At 41.8% G+C, this 21,779-nt stretch overlaps 1 protein-coding gene across 1 annotated transcript in view; it reads right to left on the bottom strand.

Annotated features, from left to right (window-relative positions):
- Positions 1 to 3,417: 3,417 nt before the first annotated feature.
- Positions 3,418 to 21,779, bottom strand: part of SUDS3 (SDS3 homolog, SIN3A corepressor complex component) — a 35,754-nt gene continuing 17,392 nt past the window's right edge. Inside the window, exons 7-12 of the mRNA XM_073676395.1 lie at positions 19,421 to 19,516; positions 16,900 to 16,961; positions 15,655 to 15,676; positions 15,064 to 15,169; positions 9,078 to 9,162; positions 3,418 to 6,506 (exon numbers count right to left, since the gene is read on the bottom strand). Of these exons, the coding sequence (XP_073532496.1) occupies positions 6,408 to 6,506; positions 9,078 to 9,162; positions 15,064 to 15,169; positions 15,655 to 15,676; positions 16,900 to 16,961; positions 19,421 to 19,516 (470 nt within the window). The 3' untranslated portion in view covers positions 3,418 to 6,407. The remainder of the gene's footprint in view (positions 6,507 to 9,077; positions 9,163 to 15,063; positions 15,170 to 15,654; positions 15,677 to 16,899; positions 16,962 to 19,420; positions 19,517 to 21,779) is intronic.

The following is a 21,779-nucleotide window of genomic DNA, read 5'->3' as shown; positions in this document are numbered from 1 at the left end:
ACTTATCCTGGTCCCTGGGGGGTTTCCTACGGATATATTTCTTACTCCGAAAAGATTTCCTATTGTTGGACAGGGCAGGGAAACGTTTTTCCTTATCCCCGGCTTTGTCCCGGATATCGTCCAGCGTAGGACCAAACAAAAACTCGCCCAAACAGGGAATGGAGCATAATCATGACTTTGTCTGGAGATTTCACGGCCAACATTTAAGCCGGATGGCCCGCCGGGCTGCATTGGAAAAACTTGCTGCCCTGGCTGCTAACCTGACCGAGTCAGCCAAGGCATCTGCCAAAAAAAAACAGCAGCTCCTTTCATTACAGGGATGGAGTCTAATATAGTATCCCTCAAAGTATTTTTTCCCTCAAGTGTGTTTCTAACTGATCCAACCAGACCATCAAAGTTCAGGCCGTACAAATGGCTTGTACACCGGGACTCAACTCTCCCCCAGCGGCTTCCCATAAAGCTTTTAAGAAGGTGTCTTTTTTGTCCATAGGATCTTTTAATACCCCCATATCCTCAAATGGAAGAGAAAAATTTTTGGAGGCCTTAGTTATAGCCACATCCAGTTTTGGCGCTTTTTCCCAGAAGGAACATACCGAGACATCAAATGGGTATTTTCTCTTCGGGAATAAAAGGCCCCCTCTCTCTGTTTTTTTTTTACTCTTTTTTAAGTAAAGAGTGGAATTTCTCATTAAGGTAAAAAGGTCTTTTTTTTTTTTTGTTCTAGACCCTCAAACATTATATCTTGGACAGATCTTTTGTGACGGGGGTCAGTCAGCCCCATAGTTGCCCTGACGGCCTTGATGAGACCATCTGTTTCTTCTATGGGAAAGCATCTACGCCTGCTTCTATTCCTAGATTAGGATGACGATGAACTGGACAGATCTGAACCTTCATCATCCTCGGGGCTACTGGATCCGAATTCAGGGACACACATTTGGTTTTTTTCTGGTTTTTCCCCTTCCCCTGGAGGGACCTAACAGTGTCTACTACCTGTGACTTATAATTGACCTAAGTTCTGAAGCAAACTTTGGGGTAACTCTTCTGCGCAAAGTGCACAGGTCCTATGGTTTGTCTTGCCCACATTTTTCCTTCCCTAATGAGAGAAGAGAAAAAAGGGGGGACCCAACTAAAAGGTGAACTTTCACGAAAATCCCTTACCATTCAGACGGAAGAAGAGGTACCGGGTTAGGAGGAGGAACAGTTTTTGTAGACGGGTTCTCTCTTGGCTTTGGCGCCGCGCTGACGTCCTTGCTGTGCTGGGACGATCTGCCGGAACGCCCATTCCCGCTATTACCACGCTCGTGATGATGGGAAGAGTCCTCCTGATGTCCCGTTTCCTTATCACGCTTCTGCTGCGACTGAGGTTGACATGGTGAAGGGGGTGGTAGCGGCGATGATTGGTGATGCAGGACCTCCTGGTGCTCCTGTTCAATCATGACCGAAGGAGACTGCCAGAGCCCATCAGAAGTCCTCTGCAGTGCTCTCTGGCGATATATATATATATACCTGGTCTCCTCCCAGTCTGCCGCTTCCCTTTTGTTTTTTTTTCTGAGCGAAAATAACGCCCTCATATCCCTTTCCTAAGGGACGCCATGCATCTTCCCCCGCAAGTTGTCCCCTTTGAAGCGCTGAGTCAGCAGGGGGCTCACCCACCATGGGAGTGGCCACGTCATAGGGGTGTGTCACTCCTGCGTGCGCACTGGAACCCCGGAAGTTCCTTGCGCGTCTTCTCAGCGTGACCTCAGCTCGCCGCCATGAAGATCCAGGGAGAGGTAGCATGTGCATCTCTCCATCTTCTGCTACCTCTTCCCCCGCACACCATAGAGGCCCACTGACCCCAGCGGTGGCGCTTCGGGTCATCGCACCAGCTGAGGCAGGGAACCCCCGCTGCCTGAGTCAGACTGGTCGGCCCCGGGTCCAACGATGATTCATCCTTTCTTCTTACACAGATACGCCATACTGCAGGTTCCCCGTCAAGGACAGGAAACCAATTGATGCGGGAGAGAGGTACCACCCTTTTTATCTGTAGGTTTCCTGTCCTTGAAGGGTGGATCCCCTCTCTCCGTGGTGCTGTCATGGGGGAAGGAGAAATAATATCTTGATCTTTCCTCGATGGAAGTAGAGCCTCCTACCTTCAGCTACAAAAATTAAAGTCAAATATAACACATTGGTACAAGCAGTAATTTTGTGAAGACTATAATTTAGACTGGAAAAAGTATTGTAGTATTGGTATATAAACATAAATAAACTGTACTGACAGAGATTTGTCCAGGAACAAACAGGTATCACAATGCTGAAGTGATTGTTTGCAAACTACATAGGTAAGCCTGCTTCCTGTGTTTGAAATATATATATAAATAAACATTATCCCAATTTTCTATTTCCTTTGCTTTAAATTGAAAATACTTACGGTAGTCAGAAAAGCACAACCAAAATTAAAAAAAGTTGGGATGTTTGTGTAAAATGTAAAGAAAACAAGAATACAATGATTTGGAAATCTCTAATAGCCATATGGTATTCACAACAGAACATAGAACACAGATCAGAAGAGGAAAGTCAGATGTTCTTTCATTTCACTTGGAAAAAAAAAACTAATTTAGAAATTGATGGACACACATTTCAAGAAGTTGGGACGGGGTTTAGAAAAAAAGTAGGAAAGCAAGTGGTACTATAATGAAAAACAGCAAGAGCATCAATTTTCATGACTGGCCTTCACTGACCTGCCTCCTATTTTACCTAGCCCCGCACTACTAGATGCATTATGTAAAATAGGAGGCAGGTCAGTGAAGGCACAGTGAGCTGTTATAAGAGCATACAGATGAATATGTAAGCAGTGCACCAGATAGAGCCCACCCCACAGGCCTCCCCGAAGCACGAGCATATCATTATCTCCAAACTGAAACTAAAGATTACACAAGAACCACAGGATGGATTTCATCAACCAAGGTATCATTTTAATCAGTGTAATGTCACCCACCTAACAGTGTATGTGGTTTACTGAGCACAATCCTGCTGACAGGTGCGCTTTAAATGCTTAGGTTGTAAACTGTGACCCAGTTGCTTTGCCTACTAACTAATTGGGGGGCTGGAAGTGACAACATATTAGGAGGAAATAGGGTGCTAAAGACTAAGCCTAGGCCACCAGCCATGTAAGCTGATCTTTTAATGGGTTTGTTAGATTGGGGTCTGCTCTACAAATTGTCATATAATACAATGCAATGGTTAGAATGATTGAAGTTTCTCTTGATATAATTTGCTTTTGTTGTAAATTTTGAATAAAAAATATATGGAAAAAAAGAACTTGTTTTTCCTTCCTCTAAAAGTGTCCTAAGAGGGAAACAGAATGAACTATCATTATTTTGACAGCAAGTAAACCGTGAATAAAAAAAAATAAATAAAAAAAACACACACACCAAATGGCAGTAAGAAACTTTTTATTTACAAATATTGACTTTTTAACATAATTATCATGAATATACAATAAATGTAAATTATGTATTCATCCTGAATTGGTGAAATAAACTCTGGAGCTGCATAGCAGCATCAGAACTGTGGCAGTGAGGCCTACCTCATGTGCAGGAGGTGTCTTGAAGACCATAGGGAGAAAAGAAGAAAATAAAAAGTTTTTATATAACAAGTCTTTTGTATTAAACATATAAACTATACCCGTTTGGTATTACTTTCTTAGATTCTTATTAGATTGGCTTCCTCATTTCTTAATAGTTTTAGTTCATACTAAAGGGAATCTGACAGTATAAAAGGACTGTTCAAACCATGCACAGGCAATCAGTGCACCTTCCCACCTACTTGCTTTCCATCTATTATAGCACTCTTCTTGCTCTTGTAAATCCAGAGCTGTCAATTAAGGTAGAGGGGGCAGAGATACATGCAAAACATGTAACAAGGAAGGTGCAATGAACTGTTTGGCCACACCAAGTGTGCACCAAGCACCTGAGCTTGGTTTGAACAGTCCTTTTGTGCTGACTGACGGACTCCATTTATCGCCCACCAACCCAAGAACAATGATAACTCCTCTGACCACAAAACATCTCCACTTGATAAAATCGTAGTTTTTCAACTTGTGCTAAAATTCGCTATTCACAAATTTGTCAAGCTAGCAGTGACCTCCTTTTATAAGACATTTACAAAAAAAAAAGGGGTTTTACATGGGCATTGAAAGGTAGAATCCTAAATAACCACTAAGCATTACCTCATTGAAATTGGTGAGTTCTGTCTCTGTAACAACAGCCATAAGAGACACGTCTGGTACACACAGAATGTATAATTCAGCAACGAGTAAAGTCAAATATCAATGCGCCTCTACCAGTAAATCCCTCAATGGTAATTAGAAGACCAATATCCACCAGGGGGTGGTAACATTTTCTAACTACTGCAGAACAGCTTCTTAGAATGTAGCTGCCAAGACATATAGAGTAAGATCAAGTTCTGACGGAAGCCCCGAGCGAAGACATGATCATACTGCATAATGTGAACAGGTCTCACAGCTACTTTACTAGGTGTAGACTCTACATTTTGAACAAATCTATGTAACCAGAAGAATCCATCATATGAACACTTCTAGTTGACCAAAAGGGCCCAGGCTGCCTCATTTTCCAAAGAATATGTTAAATCTTCTGCTTAATAGATATTGCATCAAATTCTGCGGCATATATTAAAAGGAACATAAGTAACACATTAAAAGGAACATAAGTAACTCAAAGAGGACAGGAGAGAATATCTCCATTTTTAATATGTTAACCCTGATATTTGCTTCATCTGTCAATGTCTTCCCACAGCTCTTAAGGAAAAAAAAAAAAGGACTGAAAGTAAAATGGCCAAAACTAGAAGACTAAAGGCCTATTCCGGAAGGCTAGAGACCTTCACCTTATACCAGATATCTTGATTAGCAGGGACTTGGGTTTCTTGTGACAGCCCTGGGTAAAGCTAGCTTTAGAATGCATTTAGGAATATTTTAGGGGGTTCTCTGAAAAGAAAATGGAGTGTAGGAAGAAAGTGCAAAATATACAAATGTTACTTACCTTCAATGAACAAATATAATAACAAGATCAGAAGGCTTATTGAGGAGAGGCACTCGGAGGTCAAAGGTTTGAATAATTACACCCAGCGAGATCTGGACAGACAGGTGGATAAAGTGGAGCGGGAGGTCAAAGTTCTATTGCATTTTAACTCCGTAAGCACCATCCACAATCTAGATTTAGCAGTGGGTATATGTTGGGCTGCAATAGTGACATTTTGCGGATTTCTCCATATTTGGATATCCATTGATAGGTATTGAGCACAAAAACTTTGAAACAATCCTACAAGAGCTCCAACAATTGGAACAAGCATTCGCCCATCAAAACTGAACATTTTAATATCTCGTAAAGCGAATCATCAACAGCTGTTGTTTACAGCCCTGTCCTTACTATTAAAGTGTATGGTCAATTTCGCCCTCACCGGGATGGGACACAGCTTTTGGGGAAACTAATTGCCTCAAGACATTGTGCATTAGGCCAGTGTAGAAACCAATTCCACTAAGTGACCCTAGTACAGTATGTTAAAAAATCAATTAGTAAGTGTATTACATCTGTTACTTACTTTTGGGTCAGGTGATGCTTACATGGATGGATGAACAGATAAAACTGGATTCTACTTTTAAAAACATTGTGAATTTCACGGCTGGACGGTTCAGACTGTAAGTTCTGGTGATAGCCCAAACATAGTAGACAGCCCACGTCTTTACACTAAACTCCTGAGACTTGTATGATAAGAAGGCAACACGACTTGAAATGTTTGCAGCACTGTTTTAACATGAAAACACTGTTGGCTTATATTTTTTATATAAAAATAAGGGCTGCCTAAAATTGTACCGCAAATAAACAAAAAGAAAAAACACAAACAAAAAAAAGAGAAACCTCCTGTTTGGACTCTTGCAGGATATTATGAAACCAGGAGGACAGGTAAGAGGCAATATTCTTATTTCACCCAAATCCATCTAAATGTAAGTATCTAGCTGTGTTGGAATTACGCAGATCAGGTCATATTCCTTCAAAAAATCCCATCTATAGCACAGAAATTGGACAAACAATTTGGAAGGGAATTCTGGGTGAAAGATTGTCATTTCTTAGCTTCAGTGTATGTAAATTAACAACGGGATAAGGTAAGCATTGGAGAAAATACTGCTTCAACTACAGTGAAGAACAGGCTTTTCCTGAAAAATACTTTCTTGAAGTCTTGCACTCTACTGATCATCCGTGGAATCTGTAAAGGCCATGAAAACTTCATTTCTGGAAATGTTCACTGATCACAATCTGAACTTCTGTCCATACCACTCAGCGATGTCAATTTTCATTTAGTCGTATATTAACTTGCTGAATGAGAATTGTCCCTTGCAGAGTCTGTTGTGTTCAAGCTGCTGAACGTCTGCGGATTACAAACAATCCTCGCTGTAGCTGGCCTAGGTATATCCTCATCTTTGTACTATCACTGCTTTTCCTTACCCAAATCTGCAAATAAAGAAAGAAAACAAGGTGCATTAAGTAGAAGACATCTGCCAATCCCTGGTGATGAATGTAGGAACCATCACTGGGTAAATGTTATTTTCATTTGTTGTCTGACCCCAAAGTTTACAATGTATACAAAAAAAAATCATTCCAGTGGAGGGGCCTGTAATCATTTTTCAAAATCTCTTTCATTAGTGATTCTGCGCTTAAAGAGAATCAGTCACCAGGTTTTTGTTTTGTAATCTGACAGCACCATGATGTAGGAGAAGATTTGATGTGTCACTTACTAGGCTACTAGCTAAGTTGTTTGAATACAATAGTGTTGTTTCAGCAGGAGATAATCACTACAGGACAAGCTTCCTCGTGCCTCCTAGTCCAGCCACACCCCCAGCACTGATTATCAGCTTTCTGTCAGTATACAATGTACACAGAAAGCTGCCAATCAGTGGTGTGGGCGGGGTTATACAGAGCTCAGCATTCAGAGCTCTGCTAGATGTGCAGCAGAGAAAACTGTGATTCTGTCATAACTTCTGCACCCAGTAAACTAAGTGATACATTGCTAGAATCAGGGTGTCTGTCATGCTCCTCATGATATAGTTTATATTTAGCAAAAACCTGGTGACTGATTCCCTTTAGTGGAAGCACAGATTATCTCCAGTATGTGCCACTATTCAGGACATAGCTAAAATTTGAGATACGTTTTAAAAAGTGATGAGAAAATAGGACAAGGCAGTGTCATTCCAGTGAATTTACTATAATTTACACCTGAAACTGGCATATATAATAGCACAAATGTATGCATTTTGGTAGTCACTATATAAAGCGTCAGAGGAGATGGTTGAATCCACAAATCAGGAATGACAGAGTTGTCAGAACTCTATAGACACAATAATATTGTTTTACAGTAAAATTGATGGGACTCGCAAAAGTTTAAAAAAAAAAATAGCTCCACATTTTATATGGATGATACATATCAATAAAGATTTATGACTTCTTTCATTTGATATCAGGAGAAATTGGAGATGTTTTTGCAGCTTTTACACAGCGGTGTTCAACCAGATACATCATATCTGCATCTCTACATGCTTCAGTGATTGCACAATGGAGTGACTCCACGGCAATCAAGCAAGACTATATTTAATTTGTGAGATTGCAAATGAATAGTCAATGCAATCTGATAATTGGAATCAATGTCCTTAGTAGCAACCTTCCTTGTAAACACACTTCAGACAAAATAAGGTGACCTTACCGTGGTGCAAGCAACATTTAAATGCATAAAAGTAAAAAAAAAATCACAGTAAAATGAAATAATTAAATATGATCTCTAGAAATGGAGTTAAATCTATTTGCTTAGGCCAGAAACACATATAATGGTATAATAAAATGACATTTCCCTTCCTGTATAAGTGACAGTAACATGCATGTTGGTGCCAAGGTGGATCGATATTACAGACATCTTTGAGCATGTGCAGAGATGAGCAGGGAGCTTAGTAAAGAGATCTCCTAACAGCAGCTAAACACTGGCATAAAGGTAGCTGCCCTTAAAGGGAACCTGTCAGCAGGTCTTTACTGTGTAATCTGAAGACAGCATGAGGTAGGGGTTAAAACACAGATTTCAGATACCTCCCTTATCAAGCTCCAGGTTTTGTTTGCTTACTATGACTGTTTTAGCACCAGTATCTTATTATTGCTGAGACTAGATGGTCTGTGAGCCCTGGTCTGAGACGCCCCCTCCTGTGATAGGCAGCTCATAGTCTATAGACTCTGTACATGGAGAGCCTGGTGTGGGCGTGGTTAGCTTTCTCAGCTCTGCTTCATTGCTAAATCTAAAAGCTCTGATTGTGTGAGAATGGCTGCACCCAGTAATCTAAGTGATGCATCGTTGGATTCAGCTTCTCTTTGCCTACATCAGGCTGCTCTAAGATGAGGTAGCAAAAACTTGCTGACAGACTCCCTTTAAAGGGGTTGTCTGTTTTTCTGATGAAAGTCTCCATACACCGTTGTTGCCAGTGAGCGCAGTCATGTGACACCCAAGTTTGAGATTTGCATACATGCGGTCACGTGCAGACCAAACACTCAGGCGGGATTTCTGACACTAAATGAGACATCATTAACAATTCCAAAAAAACTAACAAAGGGGCACATCTTTGCGTAAAAGACTTTGCAGTCAACGAGGAATGCAGCATCGAAAAAATAAAAGCGCAAAAATGAAAAATTGCTTTAGTGTTAAGGAGTTAATTGTTGGTATTTTCAGGCATAAACTTAATATTATAGTGTGCATTCACTTGTTCAAACATTACTGTGTTTTAAGAGAGTTCAAATTGTTATCTTGTCTAGTAATGAATTTTCATTCATCATTTGTAAAGGTTTGTTCTACTCCCAAAATAGCTGCAAAGTCAGTTCAAACATTTTATAAGGTTTCTTGTAACTTCATTAACAAAATTATTATTTTTATAAGAAGCGAATTCTGAAACTGGGTGAATGTCAGTCACAATATGATCGCGATCTTCACACTGTTCTGCCATATGAGATAAGTCAGGGTTCACAGTAAATTCTACAGCATGAAAAATTTACCTCATTAGTCCCCACAGAACTAATTACACAACTGATTTTTGTGTTGTCCTTGGATTCCAGGTATATTGCTTGGCTCTTGTGGTACCTATAATGAATTAAGGGACAGACCATCAGATAAAAACATGAGTCCATTGTGTGTATTACTCATTTATTTAAAAATAATAGTTAGAGATTTTTTTTTTTAATTAAAAGAAAACGGCTACAAAAAAAAAATTCTGCTGAAAATGACCCAATCATAATATTAATGATAATGTTGACTCAACTTTAGCAGGTTACAAATGGAGCAATATCTAAGGGCAAGAGAAGTGAGTGATTTGTGTCACACTCCTGCACTAGGGATAAATTATATTCTAAACGTTATCACTATAATGATATATGTACAATGGGGAAAATAAGTATTTGATACACTGCAGATTTTGCAAGTTTTCCCACATACAAAGAATGGAAAAGTTTGTAATTTTTATCGTAGATACCCTTCAACTGTGAGAGACAGGATCTAAAAATAACCAGAAAATCACATTGTATGATTTTTACATAATTAAATTGCATTTTATTGCATGAAAGTACTTGATCACCTACCAACCAGAAAGAATTTGGACTCTCACAGGCCTGTTAATTTTTCTTTAAAGAAGCCCTCCTACTCCGCACTCATTACCTGTATTAATTGCACCTGTTTGAACTTGTTACCTGTATAAAAGATATCTGTCCACACACTCAATCACACTCCAACCTCTCCACCATGGCCAAGAGCAAGGAGCTCTCTAATGACACCAGGGACAAAATTGTAGACCTGCACAAGGCTGGGATGGGCTACGGGACAATAGGCAAGCAGCTTGGTGAGAAGGCAACAACTGCTGACACAGTTATTAGAAAATGGCAGAAACACAAGATGACTGTCAATCTTCCTCAGTCTGAGACTCCATGCAAGATCTCACCTCATGGGGTAAGGATGATTCTGAGAAAGGTCAGGAATCAGCCCAGAACTACACGGGAGGACCTGGTCAATGACCTGAAGAGAGCTGGGACCACAGTCTAACATCACCATTAGTAACACACTACACTATCATGGATTAAAATCCTGCAGGGCACGCAACTTCCCACTGCTCACGCCAGCACATGTCCAGGCCCGTTTGAAGTTCACCAATGACCATCTGGATGATCCAGAGGAGGCATGGGAGAAAGTCATGTGGTCAGATGAGACCAAAATAGAACTTTTTGCCATCAACTCCACTTGCAATTGGAGGAAGAATACTGATGAGTACAACCCCAAGAACGCCATCCCAACTGTGAAACATGGTGCGGGAAACGTCATACTTTGGCAGTGATTTTCTGAAAACGGGACATGACGACTGCACTGTATTGAAGGGAGGATGGATAGGGTCATGTATCGCGAGATTTTGGGGGAACAACCTCCTTCCCTCAGTAAGAGCACTGAAGATGGGTCATGGCTGGGTCTTTCACCATGACAATGACCAGAAACACACCACCAGGGCAATTAAGGAGTGGTTCCATAAGAAGCATTTCAAGGTCCTGGAGTGGCCTAGCCAGTCTCCAGACCTGAACCCAATATAAAATCTTTGGAGGGAGCAGAAACTCAATTTTGCCCAGCGACAGCCCCCAAACCTGAAAGATCTTGACAAGATTTGTATGGAGATGTGGGCCAAAATCCCTGCTGCAGTGTGTGCAAACTTGGTCAAGAACTATAGGAAACTTCTGACCTCTGTAATTGCAAACAAAGCTTTCTGTACCAAATAATAAGTTCTGTTAACTATTGTATCAAATACTTATTTCATGTAGTGATGAGCGAGCGTGCTCGTTTAACCCTTTAAACGAGCACGCTCGGGTACCCGCCGAGTATTTTCGGCATGCTCGGCATTTCAGTTTCAGCCGCCGCTGCTGCATGTGTCACGGCTGTTAGGCTGTTGCCTGACAAACATTTTCAATTTTTGGGATATGGGGCTGTGTGGGGGCTTATGGATACCATTTTGGGGTAGATAAGATGTTTATATCGCCTTTTATTGCATTTTTTTGCAATGGTGCTTTAAGATTTGTGGGAGTCCAAAACTTGGCACATCCACAATCAGCTGTTACCAGCTCCAGCGATGGCTGGGTGTTAAAGGGGTATTCCCATCTCCAAGATCCTATCCCAATATGTAGTAGGTGTAATAATAGTAATATTAGCAAATATCTCCAATAAGAAATGTAGTATATTTTTTCTGATTTGCTATCTCTTTCCTCATGTGCAGGCATCGCAGGACCTTGGGTATCCATGGTTACGTCCACTGATAAAGTCACAGTTAGTTAGCTAGTTGCTAATGGTCGTAACCATGGATACCTAAGGTCCTGTGATGCCTGCACATGAGGTAAGAGATAGCAAATCAAAAATACTATACTACATTTCTAATTGGAGATATTTGCTAATATTATTATTATTATTACACCTACTACATATTGGGATAGGATCTTGGAGATGGGAATACCCCTTTAAGAGTGTGGAGCAGAACACAGCAGTTCCATCACACTGCTTAGCAGCAGCTGTCGGGCACTGCAGATCAGCTCTTTTGCATAAGAGTGGATCTACAGTACCAGTGGCAGCCATTAAACAGTGACTGCTGCCGAAGGTGATAACAGCAACAGCTCAAAGTGGGGTTTATAGCAGTTGGACCCCACATATTTTAAATTCATGACCTAAACTAAGGGTAGGTCATCGATATAAAAGTACTGGATAATACCTTTAAAAGAGTTGCCAGGGCACATGATATTGAGTACCTGTGCGACACCTGGCATTCCAAACAATCAGCTAGTTTTATCTTCAACGGCTGGATGTGAATGAAGCTGCACAGTGCAGCACCGTACAATGTTTACATCGAGCAGCTGATCAGTGGGGACCCCGCGTGTCACCCGCCACTGATTAAATGATGAGCTAACCCAGGATTAATCATCAATATCTTGTGACCGGACCCCCTTTGAGCAGATACACTGACATCTTTCATCATCACAGGGCTCATAGTAGAATGAAGTCAGTGCTAGAGAAAATAACATTTACATTACCCAGCAGAAGGATCTAAGAACATTGGTCTCTAACCAGAAATGATGCTTCTCACCTAGTAAAGGTAATCAGATCTATGGCAGTGTAAAATAACGACTAGAAGTGGTTTGAGTTATTCTGCATAAAGGAGGCCACATGCATGGTCTGAGAAATGGTAAGCGCATAAGGTCTACCCGCTGTATCACATGCCGCACCCGTACCCCCAGCCTGAAACCAAGGTACAGGCAGAATATTACAACTGGCAGTAACCCATATGTGGTTACCACTCCTGGGCTGATAACGGGCCATTAGACTACATGCCCAAATTATTTTTGCCTCTTAAACCTGCACAAATTTATTGATTCTATTTATTTGCAATAAAAATAACTAAAATGAAGGAAACCACATTTTACTATCACAGCAAACTTATCTTTATTACTATTAAAGGGGTTGTCCACTACTAGGACCACCTCTTCTTAAACTAAATGTTCGGCCCCGATAAAAATTAAAAAAAAAACTATACTATCCTCCCGTTCCGGCTCCATTCCAGCAGTGTCGGCACTCGCGGTCCCGGGGCTGTGATGCGGTGGAATGACCTCAAACTGAACATTAAATGGAAGTCCGGGATCAGCTACAGCCCTGGCTGCCTATTCATGTTCAGTTTGTCTGAAGGCGGAGACACTGATGCCAGCGCTGACTGGGCGCCGGGCATCACGTGTCATTCCACCGCATCACAGTCCCGGGACTGCGAGTGCCGACAAAGCTGGAATGGAGCTGGCACAGGAGGTAAGTACAGTTTTTTTTTTATTTTATCGGGGCCAAACATTTCGTTTAAGAAGGGGGTTGTCCTAGTAGTGGATAGCCCCTTTAAGTAGTTTTTTTAATTGAAATAATTAAATCAATTAAATTACCTTATGCTGCCATATCTGAGAGGTAATGATGTGACATGCACTATTTTGAGGTTTTTCTAAAGACCAATATCTTTTTCTCTTTTTTTAATTCATACACTATGTACATAAATGAAATAGCATCACTGGGATTGGGGGTTTGGGAAGCCAGTTAGCAGGCGCTGTCTGATGCTGGGTAAGGAGGCATAATGTGTCCCATGCAGCCAAATGTTAAGCGAACCACATGTTTCGTGTTATATTTCCTAAGTTATTTTGAGAAATATCAATTGAATTTTGAAGGAAAACATCTTTTATGTTCCAGTCTTTTCCGATAAACAATTGTGTTTAAAAATCATAAAAGGAGATCTCTGGCGTTAAGATACTGATCATCAAGATCAGATGGGTGGGGGGCTGACACACGGCACCCCCACCAACCAGCTGTTTTCAGCTCTGGTATCCGAGTGTATAGTAAACTGCAGCTGAGCTGCAGTTTTCTGCAATGCACAGAGGTGTGCTGTTCCAGCTCTATTCACATCTGGCCAGAGCTGATAACAGCTGATTGGTGGGGGTACCTGGTGTCAGACCCACACTGACCCAATATTGATGATCTATCCTAAAGATAAGTCATCAGTATAATAAGGACGGACAATGAGGTTATCTCAAAGCATCTGTTTATTGGAAAAGGCTGGACAATTAAAGATGTTTTCCATCATAATTCATTCATATTTCTCAAACTAATTTCAAGAGCAAATTTAGGAGGAGAGTCCCCATCTCTACACAAACCTCTGCAATATTTGTAATAAAAGCTAATTAGATTTCACTCTAAACAGATGAACTGATTCTTGTAGAAACAGCAACATCTAGTGGCTAAATGGGAAGATGATCGCAAGCCTAAAAATCTTCTACAGGCTCATGCAAACAGTGAAGAGTACCTATATAATGGCTTTCCAAACTGGACAAGACAGGTTTCCTTATTATGAAGTTAATGATCTGTTATGATGTCATAGGGGGTTTTCTAATATTAAAAATTAGATAATTTCAGTCTGGTTAAAAAGACCATGAAGAAGAACCAATGCTAATCTGTATTACATAAAACACAACTTTATTACATTAACCAATAAACAGAATTATCTAAAAAAAACTATTGAATGATCCACTTTAACGATAAGATTATTAGCTGCCTCAATTTTTGAGCTTTGCTACAGAATCAGTCTCTACTTTTTTAATATTCTTAAAGTTGCATGAAATCTAATTTTGTTCTCTTTTCCATTCTGTAATAGGAGGAATAAGAATATCTAAATCGCAGGAGCAGAAGTCTGAAACATTTTTAGGAAATACCGGGAAATTGCTAATCAGTTGTATAGGTCAAATATCTGCAGGAAGACGAGTCACAAAACTGAATGTTCTGCTTTAGCGACGTCCCAATAGTCGAGGTGTCAATACAGCAGCCTATGCCTGGCTGTACCACGCATGTGACCGTCACTATGCAAGTTGTTTGGCCTATTTACTTTGAAAACCCATTTATGTTTCCTTAAATTGCAGAGAAACTGATGTCCTCACTTCTGTTCTGTCACTAACGGTGATATCAGATATATATTAGGGACACACTGGAAAAGAAACTCTAAAATACAGACCTAATTTACAGTAGGTGGACCTACCTGTTAGAGAAAAAATACATTGAAAGGTCTTTAGTTTGATGTTTATTTCTTTTACAGCTTAAAGGGTTTTTCCCACGAACAAAGTACATTTTGATCAATAGATATTGGAATAATAATAACTTCCACAATTAGATGTGTTTAATAAAATGTTCCTGTGCTGAGATAATCTTATTAATGTGCCCCTGCTGTGTACTGTGTAATGGCTGTGTCTCACCGTACAGGAACATGGTCTGATCATACCACAGCTCCTGGCACATTTATAAGATTATCTCAGCACAGGAACATTTTTTTAAACACATCCAAATGTGGAAATTATTTTTATTCCAAGGTCTGTGGAGTAAAATGTGCTTTGTTTGTGGGACAACCCCTTTCAGTTAATGGTTTATTTGATTACCCCCCCTAAAAAAAATTACCATCTTTTATCATAATAGAGTTTTCCGTCCTCTATCCGAGCTTCAAAGCGCTGGACTGGAGATTCAGCTTGTGTTGCTGGAAGATGTTCTGGAGTAGATGGCGATACTGAAAAAAAAAATAAAAATAGAGGTTTCAAGGTGCAATCCAACCTCAATTACGCTTTATTAATAGCATTAGGGTATGGTCACACGTTGTATCTTTGCCATGAGAAAAAAAACCTCAGCATTTTACTGTCTCAGCAAAGTGAATTAGATTTCTGATATCTCATGTACATGCTGCTTATTTTTTCCCTTTAGATTTGAAGCTGATTCAAATTTACAGCATGTCAATTTTTTAGCGCTTTTCATACATTCAAACAGGAAAAAAACGCATTAATACCACACGCAAAAATATGGAGAAAAAAAAACAACTCACGTATTTTACACAGAGTTTTTCTTGCCAACACTGCAGTATTTGCAGCAATTTTTTCCTGCTGGAAATACTGAATGTGTCCACATACATGTTTGCAAGATATGCCAAAATATTGGTGCAAAGACAAAAAAAACCTGTTCACTACTGTCAAACACATCTAGATATCAACAATGACTTACCAGGCCTTTTAGGAGATTTTAACTGTCAGAAAGAGGGTGAAGAAAAAACAAAACACAAAAGAGAGATTACATTTGGAAGAGAAAATTAATTTGCATCCTTTTCAGTTAAACAGAATTAATGGGAATCTGTCAGTAGGAGCTACGCTCCTAAGCCATCTATATGGGCATGCAGGCCATAGGAAGCTGAATAACATGATACCTTAATATCTGCGATCTGATGTCTTATTCCTGAGAAATACACGTTTTTCTTTTATGTAAATGAGCTGCTCAGGACTATGGGGAAAAAACTGATCTCCCTGAGAATCTGCCTCCAGAACTTATTTTAAATTAAAGTTGGCGTTACCAGAGTGAGACAAGTAAGACAGAACAGAACTAAACTTCATCTCATAACAAACACGTTACCAGCTGCAGCTCTCACAGCTCTGCTGTAATGCAGCACTACTGCAAGCCAGCGGCCTGCGAGATGGAGCTGAGAGGAACCTGTAGATGTGTCAGGTATAATCACACACAGCTCTGCAGTGAGATCAGGACAGCAGAGAGCGGCCATTACACATCACACTGGTAACTCCTCCTATTTATAATAATCTCTGGAAGCAGATTCTCATACAGATCAGTGTCTAGCCTATAGTCCTGAACAGCTCATTTACATAGAAGAAAAACAGGGATTTCCTGGAATAAGACACCAGATCACAGATATAAAGGTATCATTTTATTCAGCTTCTCATAACCTGCATGCCCATAATGTCACAAGTCAAATGTTTATAAAATTTTGCACAAATTGTTACTTTCTGCGAAGATATACAATTCCTTATGTGACAATAAAGCAGGAGACCAAGATGTAATGTAGAATTTTGCACAAAATGGCGGCTTTTTATGCATTTTACAAATGGTTGTAAGATTAAAATAAAAATTTAAAAAAAAGACATGGCGCAAATACATTTAAGACGGACATAACCTGTTTTTGCGACTTTTCTGCAAAATTTACATAGAAATGTAATCAATAAATATGTCGTATCTCACCCCAAAAGGTTACTCAAGCTCCATTTTCTAGTCGTTTTTTACATTTCGATATAGGTACTAATAACTGGCATAATACTTTAGGCATAGGCATTTCCAAAAATGAATTGTCACATTGTGCGCAAATATTTTGGTGCAAACGCAATAATAAAAGATCCGCATTGTCTCCTAAATTGTACTAATTGTAAACCGAATAATAAAATTGTATGACAATGAGGTTTGTAATACCTTATTTAGTGTCCGTAAGTCCTCCATGATTTGTTCATCTGTGAGAAGATAATTTAGCTGGGGTGCAAGTATTAAGGAAAAATAAAAATAGGAAACTTCACAAAAAAGGCCACAATGAGTACACAACTGAAAATCAATTCCTTATTGTAGAGCTGAACACAGAGAGAATCCCATGTACAGTAATGTTTATAAAACCTTGTTGAGGTCAACAGGAGAAAGGAATTTTAACCTCTGTTCACAAGGCCGGTTGTCAACCTTTTGTAATGGATCTAGTGTTGCAAATGGATATTTTGATTTCCAAGGTGCTTTAAAAAAAAAAAAAAAAAAAAAAAAAAAACACACACACACAAAAACAAAAACAGATCAGTTAAATGGGTTGTCCACTACTAGGACAACCCCTTCTTGAACTAAATGTTTGGCCCCAATAAAATAAAAAAACTATACCTTGCCAGCACCGTTCCAGTGATGTCAGCACTCGTGGTCCCGGGGCTGTGATGCGGTGGAATTACATGTGACGCCGGTGCCCATTTAGCGCTGCTGTCACTGTCCCCGCCTTCGGACAAATTGAACATGAAGAGAAAGTCCGCAGCTAATCAAGGACTTCATTTCTGCATCGTGGGCACATAGCCAAACACCTTATCTTAAAGGGGTTGTTCGGGCTTGGGCCAAACGTCTAGTCACTACGCGACAGCAGACTGCCGAATCATGACAGCATACGGCGCACACTATGTCACGATTCACCTCGTGCGAGCGCTTGTGGTCACATGCCAAATTGTCTCATGTGGCCTGCTGTCACGATTCAGCAATCTGCAGTCACAGAGTGAAGGCAGACTTTAGTCTACAGCACCAACAACCCCTTTAAGACTAGAAAATAAGGGAAAAATTCATTCTCCTATTGGACAGCTTCTATAAAAATGAAATTGGATCTGCAGCTAATTGACAGATGTCAAAATTTGGTCAAACCTGCTGACATTTGTGGTGGCCATGCACAGAATATTAAAGGGAACTTGTCACCAGGTTTCCCCTATATTAACTAAATCCACCATCTTTAAGCTGTCTTACACAGCACTCCAGCAATCTGTTTTTAAGAGCCCATCATTCCTGCATAGCTAAGAAAATACCTTTTAATCCTCCGGCTGATGTGCTCACCACCTCCTCTGTCCCTACAATCGCTGTCCTCCTGCCTTGATTGGAGTGGCTGACATTTCCTACGTCATTCACCGTCTAGCCAAACCTTGCACCTGCACAGTAGAGAACAAGAGCAGCGCAGGCGTAGCAGACTCTGCGGATGACATCTGCCACATCGATCAAGACAGGAGGACAGCGATTGCAAGAACAGCGGAGGCAGCAGACAAGCGACAGCCTTGGGGCTGGACTGCACCATTTAGCATATGGTGCTGGAGGCTTAAAAAAAGGTATTTCCTTAGATATGCAGAAGAGCTGAGCGCTTATAAACAGCAGTGCTGTTTAAAGGGAATCTGTCACCACTTTGGAGTTATCTACTATGGACATACAGGGTATAGAAAAGTAAATCTATACATACCTGTATGGCCCATGGTAGAGGTCTGAATGCAGAGAAATGTAGTTTTATCTCCTTGGTTTTTCACAGGCTTGGCGTCCCCCGGACGCCAAACCTGTACAACATAGAACTGATTAAAGCGCTTTTCTCTGTAATTAAACCTCTACTACGGGCCATACAGGTATGTATAGATTTACTTTTCTATACCCTGTATGGCCATAGTAGAGGTCTGATAACTCCAAAGTAGAGACAGATTCCCTTTAAGACGACTTTTAGGTGGTAGATTTAGTTTATATAGGGGAAACCTGGAGACAGGTTCCCTTTAACTGTAGGTTCTTCCAAAATAGGCTATGGCCGGCATATACCCAATTTCAAAGCCATGTCCTTCAAAAGGATGAAGGCTATACATTGCAACCTATGATGTCAAATATAATTGGGACTCTGCACATTGGCTTATAAGATGAAGTTTGGGCACTGCTGTAGCGCTGGCTCCACCTACAGGATGTTAGTGGAGCAGCACACAACAATACATAATGTGAGGATATTTCTCAATGTTGGTCTTATTAGTGAAGTTTATGAATTTCATTGTGTCTGAGTATTTCCCTGCCAAGAGATGTCAATACACTAAGTTTTTCATTTTAACATGCATATCAAGCTGTGCTCATGACTCGAAACTCCCTGCTTATTTCAAAGCAATAGCCCACGTTCACACGTTCAGTATTTGGTCAGTATTTTAGCTCAGTGTTTGTAAGCCAAAACCAGGAGTGGAACAATCAGAGGAAAAGTATAATAGAAACACGTCACCACTTCTGTATTTATCACCCACTCCTGGTTTTGGCTTACAAATACTGAGGTAAAATACTGACCAACTACTGAATGTGTGAACGTGGCCTTAGGGCAGGATTTTTCCAAGCTTGATATAATAACAGCTGACAATTCCAGCACTAAGAACAAATCTAACTTATGTAGACGATACAATAAAGTCCCACATGTAAAGGATATCAGGAGCCGGTTTCCTTCTTTTATCAGGAATTGGTACAGGATCGTTTGGTCGTCGTCGTAATTTTCGAGTCATAATAGGTTTCACTTCCATAGAATCTGTCAAAAGAAATACATTTTTAGAAGAAGTCGACGATGTTGCATGTGAACCAGATAAAGCGGCTATATGTGGCAGAACAGCAGGCACGTGCAGACAGCGCTAGGCTTGTAAGGGCGATCAATGTCTAAAATCAGTGCAATTGCACAATGACACTGGAGGCGCACAGTGGCGTGCTACAAGTGTAAGTGCAGGCGCGCACAAGACATGACTGCCGACGCATCCTGACACCTGGTTTCTGCCCATCTATGGCAGCCGCTCATGCGGCATCAGTGAAGAGTAGGGGTACTGAAGTGAACAAACAGCATGCGCACATCACATCGTCCTCTCCTCTCTGAAGCCGCTCGCTACAGGTGCATTGAGCGGCGGTCATACACAGGCAGGAACCAGGCGTCAGCGCCACATTGTGTGCTACCCCACACGGACACTTGGAGAATGCCACTGAGGTCCTCCAGTGTTTATATGCAAGCACAGGCACACAAACTGATTTTAGACAGTGCTCCCTTTCATCAACGGAGAGCTGTCTACCAAGACAAAAAACTTACTTTAAAAAGAGTTGTCCACTACTTTATATTATCCCCTCAATGTATTGCCCTGGGGCCCATAAGGGTTTTTGTAAATACCTTCTGTTGCAGGTTCTGCCTGTGAGCGGCGCTACCACTGGCCGCTCACAGGCATCACGTGACCCCCGGCTGCAGCCGGCTCTGACATCCGCTGATGTCACCTCATGGTTCTGGATGCAGCCAGGAGTGACTTACTTCTGCGTTTCACGGTGGATGCTGGGCTGTGGGCGGGTTTACCCCGCGCGTCACACCCGGCATCCACCGCGCGCTCTCCCTCTCCTCATTCATCGAGAAAGCGCGCAGTGGATGCTGGGTGTGACGTGGGGGATAACCCCGCCCTCAATCCAGCATTCACCGCAGGGACCGCGACACTGATGTCGCGCCTCACTTGACGTGCCATCCGTGGCGGGTCACATGATGCCTGTGAGTGGCCCGCGATAGCGCCGCTCACAGGCAGTATCTGCAACAGAAGGTAATTACAAAAACCCTTATGGGTCCTGGGGGAATACATTGGGGGCATAATAAAAAGTTGTGGCCATCTTCTTTAATAATAAAAAAGAGGGCGTAATGGTGCACCAGAGCATCGACCAGGCAAAGGCTGCACTAAATCAGCCTCATCTGTATATTAAATAAAAGTAGATTTTCAGCAAATGTTAAGATAAATTGTATATGCCTGATATGATTTTTATAAGGGCTGCATCCTCTATATTTGGGGTAGGGAACCTCTAACATCTTTTTCTCCAGCCCCCAGGCAGAATCCCAGGGACCACAGGCCATTTAATTGCCTCTGACAGTGCATGCACTAAGCGTTCACTATAGAATGCTACGGCACGTGGAATAAAGAATTGTGTCCTGCGTCAGGGTGTATTTTATGGGTGGAGTCAGCATGTTTCAGCCCCACCGACAACAGCAGCTGAAGCCCCTGCCCCACCTGTGATGTATAAATGCCCCAGCCCCTCCTGTGATGTGTACAGTCCCCCAAGACCCCCCCAGTGATATGTGTACAGTCCCCCAAGACCCCCCCAGTGATATGTGCACAGTCCCCCAAGACCCCCCAGTGATGTGTATGCAGGACCCCCCCCCCAGTGATGGGTATACAGGCCCCCCCCCAGTGATGGGTATACAGGCCCCCCCCCAGTGATGGGTATACAGGCCCCCCCCCCAGTGATGGGTATACAGGCCCCCCCCCCAGTGATATGTATACAGCCCACCCCCCCAGTGATGTGTATACAGCCCCCCCCCAGTGATGTGTATACAGCCCCCCCAGTGATATGTATACAGCCCCCCCCAGTGATATGTATACAGCCCCCCCCAGTGATATGTATACAGCCCCCCCCCAGTGATATGTATACAGCCCCCCCCCGTGATATGTATACAGCCCCCCCCCAGTGATATGTGTACAGGCCCCCCCCCAGTGATGTGTGTACAGGCCCCCCCCCAGTGATGTGTATACAGGCCCCCCCCCAGTGATGTGTATACAGCCCCCCCCCCAGTGATGTGTATACAGGCCCCCCCCAGTGATGTGTATACAGCCCCCCCCCCAGTGATGTGTATACAGGCCCCCCCCCCAGTGATGTGTATACAGGCCCCCCCCCAGTGATGTGTATACAGCCCCCCCCCCCAGTGATGTGTATACAGGCCCCCAGGCCCCTCCTGTGATGTGTATACAGGCCCCCAGGCCCCTCCTGTGATGTGTATACAG

This window comes from Phyllobates terribilis, unplaced genomic scaffold (assembly GCF_046119375.1).
Source record: "Phyllobates terribilis strain yellow unplaced genomic scaffold, ASM4611937v1 Scaffold_1__5_contigs__length_1240528914, whole genome shotgun sequence".
Lineage (NCBI taxonomy): Eukaryota > Metazoa > Chordata > Amphibia > Anura > Dendrobatidae > Phyllobates > Phyllobates terribilis.
The sequence above is the reverse complement of the archived record's forward strand: the minus strand, read 5'-3'. Positions and strand labels throughout refer to the sequence as shown.